The sequence below is a fragment of the Cebidichthys violaceus genome, unplaced genomic scaffold (assembly GCF_023349555.1).
Source record: "Cebidichthys violaceus isolate CVI_PGR_0920_01 unplaced genomic scaffold, fCebVio1.0.p SCAF_24, whole genome shotgun sequence".
NCBI classification, from domain to species: Eukaryota; Metazoa; Chordata; class Actinopteri; order Perciformes; family Stichaeidae; genus Cebidichthys; species Cebidichthys violaceus.
This window is the reverse complement of record NW_027176417.1, coordinates 2,757,290-2,764,440: the sequence shown is the minus strand read 5'-3', so window position 1 is coordinate 2,764,440 and position 7,151 is coordinate 2,757,290. Positions and strand designations below refer to the sequence as shown.

The window sequence follows — 7,151 nt, the reverse complement described above, 5'->3', positions numbered from 1 at the left end:
CACTAACTAGTCTCTCCTCTGTAGTGTTTTTGACGCACTGAAACGTTTCTTGTCTAAGCTCCACAACCATGAATTATCCTACACACTCATTCATCTTCTCTCTTCATAACATATAATTGCACAACAGCTGAGGAGGCTTGCCTCATCTTGTTATGCGACACGTCCGCTCTTTTTCAGAATTCTCGTCTGCAGACTGGCCGTTGGTATGTGAGGACTGCAGGTTTCTACACGCAGCACAACATGCAATTATGTAGCTCCTGCAAATCCTCTAACAGCATCACAACCATCCAGAAAAACCAATAGTCATAATCATACAGATTAATAGGAATACTTACCCTCGCTTCTCCCAATGCTTTGACACAGATGTTAATCCAGCTTTGTTGTTATTGTCAGTGTATTGAAAAGGGTTGTGAAAATCTAGCCTGGTTTCTGAAAAGGCAATAACCTGAAAAGCCAAATGCACACAAATACATCCTCACATAAAGAGCTAATCCTACTGCACATTTTAGACTAACCACAGCACAACTGCTAGGCCCCATTATTGTGACACAATAATAGATTTAACACGCCACAAAGTACTACAAGGATTACAGGATTCACTCCCCTCACTCAGGCTCACAATTGACAAAACTCTGCATCCTTTAGAAAAATGATGTCTTGTTCAAAATTATTTAAATAAACATAATAAAAATAGGTGTCATAAAAGCTCAGATCGTTTATTTTCTTCATTAGAAACTTATAGCAAACTAGCCCAACTCCTCATGAGTGTGTACGTCTGTGAGGTTACAGCACCATCTAGAGGTGAGTTCAGACAACTTCCTGTTTTCAAGACTGATCCAACATGGCTGCTCCCTTGTAGAGACGTTTTCAGACTTCCTGGTTGTGTGGCGTGGCTGCAAACCTTGAGGGATTGCAGGTAAACTAACACAGAAAGCAATATTTCTAAATGTTGAATGGTGCAAACTGTAAAGGCTTGTGTTTATTGTAAGAGATCTTTATTGTTTAGGTCTCATTTTTACTGTTTTTTAGGTGTCTTATCTCCACCATGGATGCAAAAGAAATAGTCCAGTGTGCTGTGCAGATGGAGAGATCCAACGCAGACAGAAGCTATGGGGACATCTTGACCCTCCTCGGTGACCTCGACAAGTCTTGCATCACGGCCGAGCAGCTGGAAGCGACAGGCGTTGTTAAACGTCTCCACGGGCTCCTGAAAAGCTGCTCCGATGATGGCGTGAAGAGGAAAGCCAAGAGCTTGTTGTCCAAGTGGAAGAGACAGTACAGCAAGGACACCCGAGGTGCGAAAAGCACAGAGGATCCTGAGCTCTCTCCGAGGGTGTCTCTGCCAGACGAGGCCGAGGATGGAGGAGTCTCCGAGCAGGGGGACTCCCGCGCTGAGTCAGCACGGACATGTGACAGCAAAGTGAAGTGTGCACAACAAGAAGCGTCATCCCTAGTGGAAAAAGATGTCTCCGCAGAGAGCCCCTCTGCATCCTGTAGTTTCTCATCTGTAAGATCCAAATGTGTTCAGCTCCTTCTTGCCGCCCTCTGCCCCGACCTTCCCGAAGGGGACAAGGCCGCAGAGCTGGCCGCAGACATCGAGCGGCACATCCACGAGCTCCACGAATCCATCAAATACAAAGCCTGCGTGAGGAGCAAGGTGGCCAACTTGAGGAATCCCAAAAACCGGCATCTACGTCGGGGCCTCCTGAGCGGCTCACTGTCGCCCGAGGCCTTCGCCCGGATGTCTGCAGAGGAGATGGCCAGCGCAGAGCTCCGGCGGCTCAGGGAGGAGTACTCGTCCCGGGGCGTGAGCGAGAGGCAGCTTCCTCAGGGGACGGAAGGGACGCGGACGCAGAAGATCCGCTGCAAAAGATGCGGGGGGTCAGACTGTAGGGTGACGCAGGTGTCCAGGGGTGCCCTGTTCTTGCCCGCGTGGGTGAGGCAGAGCGGCCCTGACGAGGACGCTATGACGTTCGTGACCTGCAGCGGGTGTGGGCAGCAGTGGTACCACAGCGGCTGGGTCTGCCTCTAGATACGAGTATCAGATCCATCATTCAGGAGAAAAATAGGTCTTTTAATCAATTAGTCGATCACAGTGAAGTTATCAGCAACAACTTTGATAATGAATGAATTATTTTTCAAGCAGGAATAACAAAACTTAGGTCGGTTGAATGAAACAAGATATTTGAAGACACCAAATAGTCTTCTGGAAATTTCAATACTTTCTGAGATTTGAATAAATAATGCTAATTATCAACATATTAATCAATCATTCAAATACTTAGGCCCTAGAGGACACTCCGTCTTCTTTTGGGAGAGCAGAGGAGGGTCTTTTATATTTGTTTGCGCAAGAGTTATTGTAAAAAGAAGAGACAAATTAAATTCATTAATCAAATGACTTGTTTTGTTAGACCAACACTATCAGACGTTTACTTTTTAGGAGATGAAACCAAAAGGTTTTTAGTTTTTTTTGTACTTATTAACATGACAACTGCTGTTGTTGTCGATTTCATCATATCAGTTCTGCTGTTGTGTGTCATTGCGAATGTGTTTTTCACCTCAGTTGAAAAGTGTCAGTTTCCTGTATGGATTGAGAAACTTCTACAACTTTTCAAAACAAGTTGGAGTTAAAAACATTGTTCTCGAGGCTTTGTGGTTCCTATTCTTGTCTCTTGAATACGTGGAAGATTTGGAGCCAAAAGTGCTGATATGTGTTTTTAATACCAAATGCGTAGACAATTTTCTGCAGCATCTTAAATGCGTCAAGTATTTTCTGTAACACTGAAACAGGAGGAATGAGGAGGGGAAACAAGGGATGGAGGATTCTTGCGGGATGGAGCGAGGAGAAGAAAACATGTGCCTAGCTTCCCTACAATATCCCATTCATGTGGAGAACATGTGACCTGAGAAAACGGTGGGCATGTGAGTCAGTAATCTGCCTCTGGGGTGGATATCCCATGGTGCTTCACTCAGTCGACGTGGCACGATGACGGGCCTTTATTGTACAGGCTGAGAGTTTCACTATCTTTCCATTTTTGAGCTGATAGTGAGTGAGACTTTTCTGTTCTTTGCAGCAGACTCAGTCAGTTTTAAAAGGATAATTCAGGGATGTCCAAAGATTTCAAAAATCCCCCATCTTGTGGTTGTGAGGTCTGGAGCTGCAATATCTTATCAGGCAGATACAGTAGGAGTGTTGCTGTTTGGTATCTCAGCACTGTGGCTCTTCTCTGTGTCTCCCTGTCTTTAGAGTGTCGTGTTGGGTGACAGATCCCACCCTTTCAGTCTGGTTTGACCTGTCAAATCAGCGCTCTGTCGCCATTTATCTCTTCTCCCCCTCGCACAAGAAATCTGCAGACAGAGATGCAATGTTTCGGGCTGGTTTACCAACATTAAGGGGCTTTAAACCTGCAGAAAGGCATTGCTTTTGATCATATTTGCTCGTTTATGCAGTGCAATAGCATTGGCAATGCACAATTTCAGTCGGTTCATGTTGCTATAAAACTATAGCAGGAGGTTTGAGGTTTTTTTTTTTTGAGGTTTGAGGTTTTCCTGGAGTTTGCAGGAGGCTGCCGGGTCCTTTAACCAAGTGGTTCACATCATTTTTGTCCTGCTTGTGACCCCTAAAAACAAAGTGAAGTGGTGGAAGTATCCTGTTAATTTAGTGTCACAATAGTATGTTTTTCTTTCTTATAGCTTTAGTCATCTGATCTTGTGCCCCCTGATATTAAGGAACTCTTTTGGGGGTCTTAACCCCCATGTTAGGAACCACTTCTTTGGTTAAAATATTTTCCATGTATAAAAATGAACATGTTTCAGAAATTTAGTCTCACACATGTAAAAACTAAGAACAGACAAGGCCAATAAAACGTGGATGTGGTGACATCCAGCAGAGCGCATGATGAGGCGGAGGCGTGACACTCCACGGGTCATGTGAGCCTCATCAGCGGCTCTAAAGGCCAGAGAGCAGCGGGAGCACCGGAGCGCCATGTCACCGGCCCACAGCAGCACCATGCCGCAATGAAGGTGGAGGATTTAAACGCACACCGCCACACCGACAGGTACAGTTACAGAAATGGAAAAAAACATTTTAATTTCAGTGGCTAAAATGGTCACTTTCTAATGTCTTAATGGGTCAGTAAAGTCGCGAGCGTCGCAGCGGTTAGCGCTTCCATTATCGGACAGCTAAGCTAACGGGAGCGGTGTATAGTGGTGCGTCCATTATCGGACACACCTTATTTTGCTTCGCTTTTCTCCATCATTCTCTCTAAATATTGATGGTGACTAAACATAAGTAAGCGGTTTTCAATATTCAACCATGTTAAATAAACGTGTATGCTAGTTTCTGAGCGATAACCCCCTCTTGTTTAAGTTAGTTTCATGCTAGCAAACTGCTGTTATAACAGCTGTTGTTCCCATGTTGTAAGCGTCATACATCGTGTTTATTGATAGTAATTAAGTACATTTTACACGCTGTAGGTTTGAATTAAATCATGTGATTGGTTTGTTTGGAGGAAATAGTCATGGGAGCAGCCTTCTATAGCAGTCTGCTGAATGAAGCACATGACTTGTGTGTGTGTGTGTGTGTGTGTGTGTGTGTGTGTGTGTGTGTGTGTGTGTGTGTGTGTGAGAGAGAGTGAGAGACTGTGTCCATTCATTCCTGCTTCTCTTGCATTGTCACGTTTTTAGTATTTCTCCAGAAGAGAATGACAGTGAGCAGCGGTGCAGACTGAGTTTTAAAGGTCTCATTTACCCAATTGTGTTCCTTGGGCTGAACATGCTGCCAGTTCATGTCTTCACTCATGTAGCTAAACTCTGCAAAGAAGTCCTCACTTCTCCTAACAAGCAGTGGATTCTTTCCAATGTTGTCCTAATTGGCCGCAGACTGAACCTACACTCCTGTTGGATGTTGGGACAGTAGTAGTAGATATTGTTTTTGTATTATACACGTTATACGACAGTTATATTAGGAGATGAAATGACTTTCATCTGACAGATTTCCTCTGCTATGTGGGTGGAATGATTGCCGTTTAGCTTAAACTGGTATGTTAAGCGTGCAAACGTGTGGCGGCTGATTAAATGTGTGCTTAAACCCCCGTAAGTCACTTCTCTTTGCAGCTCAGCCTGTGAGTGGGTGAACTTGATCAGTAAAGTTAAATCCTCTCTCTTTCTTTTTTTTTTGACAGATTGCTGACAAAATGATACGTGTGCTGATATAACAGTGAGTTACTCATTTTTCTTTCTGTTGTTGATTCACTTGTGGACGACTCACTGGTCCTGTGATCGGTGTCCATGTGATGTATCATTTCATATACAACACTGTAGGAAGTTGATTCACGGCGTAGTGTCGTGAGTTGGTTGTTTTAATAGGATTAGCTTTAATCCTAGATTTAATCGGTGTAAGGGAATATGTGAGCAGCAGTCCAAAGAGGCGGTGTGTTATCAGGTGAGCAGATTGTTCTTATCTCAAGCACAACTTCATCTGTGTGGCCAAAGGTAGAAAAACCTTTCCTGAAGTTATACCTACACACTGAACGTTGTTTTGCTCTTTGCTTTCTGAGTAATGGGGACGTCTCTGTGCTCCTCAGGTGGAACTACTTTCTCTATTTGTGGTGTCTATTGTCCTCCTGACCCGACCCGCTGGCGCCATGACGTCAAAGTCGACCCTCCTGAAGGTGATCCTCCTGGGTGACGGCGGCGTCGGCAAATCCTCGCTCATGAACCGCTACGTCACCAACAAGTTTGACTCGCACCTCTTCCACACCATCGGCGTGGAGTTCCTCAACAAGGAGCTGGAGGTGGACGGCCACCACGTCACCCTGCAGATCTGGGACACGGCGGGCCAGGAGCGCTTCCGCAGCCTCCGCACGCCTTTCTACCGCGGCTCCGACTGCTGCCTGCTCACCTTCAGCGTGGACGACGGACAGAGCTTCAGCAACCTGTCCAACTGGAAGAAGGAGTTCACTTATTACGCCGACGTGAAGGACCCGGACAGCTTCCCCTTCGTGGTGCTGGGCAACAAACTGGATGTGCCGGAGCGGCAGGTGTCCGGGGAGGACGCTCGGCAGTGGTGCCGCGAGAACGGCGGCCACCCGTACTTTGAGACGAGCGCCAAGGATGCTACGAATGTGGCGTCGGCCTTCGAGGAGGCGGTACGTCGCATTCTGGCGCTGGACGACAGAGCCGATCACCTCATTCACACCAACACAGTGGACCTGCAGAGGAAGAGTCACCCCGACTCCACCTGCTGCTGAGCGGAGAGCTCGGCGCGACGCTTCTGCAACTGTGGTCTGTGTCTCTGCAGAAAGAGGAACTGGTGAAGAGAAACGTGTGGACAGGATCGGAATATCTTTTTTAAGACCAAAACTGACACTATTTTTGTGCCGATATTCAGCATTTCCACCACACAAGGGCACACAGAACTCTCCACCTATCATTTCCCAACTCTGACGGTCCTTTTTAGGAATATTAATTTATACCTAACATTAATGGACAGCTCATAGAATGATATTTCTGTCACGGTTTATAGATTGTTGTGTCAGAAGTGGACATAACTGGATACCTAAGGGTTAAAGGCCTGTCGTGAGTGATTGTGCCGGGTGTCTGTGATAAGTACTTTAAGAGGCAACCTGCCAAAGGCCAAAAAAAGTGTTTTGACGTCACTAGTTACAAGTTTCAGCCCACAAAAGGAGAAGTAAGAGGAGCAGAAACAACCACGGCTCCAGCTAGAATATTGTGATTTGGTTCTGATTGTAACCCTCAAAATGATTTCCAAGTCTTAAACAAACTACCGTGAGAATGTTCTCAATGTTTGAATTGCTGTTGATGTTTTTTTCTGCATCATCATGAAGGTACCTAAAATGTATGCGTTTAATCAATTTACAGATAACAAAGTAGATTAATGAGATTCACTACTTTAGGTTTAGAGAGACTAAACAGTCACATGATCAACTAGATTTATAGTTTTTGAATCTTTGTATGTGTTTTGTTTTTTTTACACTGGAAATTAAACGGCATCCAACAATGAAACTGGAGAAAAAAATCAGTCTTTTGTGTTATTCTTTTTTTATTTATTTATTTGACATACAGTGCCCTCTTTGTCCACTAGGTGGCGGCCTCGTACCAGAAGTGTGTGGCTTCACAGTCACATTGGC

General features: G+C 45.2%; 2 protein-coding genes across 2 annotated transcripts; both read left to right on the top strand.

The window, feature by feature from the left end:
* Nucleotides 1-840: 840 nt before the first annotated feature.
* On the top strand, nt 841-2,647 carry LOC137879232 (transcription elongation factor A N-terminal and central domain-containing protein). Its single transcript, XM_068719914.1, has 2 exons — nt 841-916; nt 1,030-2,647. The coding sequence occupies exon 2, from the start codon at nt 1,046-1,048 to the stop codon at nt 2,030-2,032; it is 987 nt and encodes a 328-aa protein (XP_068576015.1). The 5' UTR covers nt 841-916; nt 1,030-1,045; the 3' UTR covers nt 2,033-2,647.
* Nucleotides 2,648-3,385: 738 nt separating this feature from the next.
* On the top strand, nt 3,386-7,065 carry LOC137879235 (ras-related protein Rab-9A-like). Its single transcript, XM_068719916.1, has 3 exons — nt 3,386-4,058; nt 5,184-5,218; nt 5,586-7,065. The coding sequence occupies exon 3, from the start codon at nt 5,646-5,648 to the stop codon at nt 6,249-6,251; it is 606 nt and encodes a 201-aa protein (XP_068576017.1). The 5' UTR covers nt 3,386-4,058; nt 5,184-5,218; nt 5,586-5,645; the 3' UTR covers nt 6,252-7,065.
* The last annotated feature ends 86 nt before the right edge of the window (nt 7,066-7,151 follow it).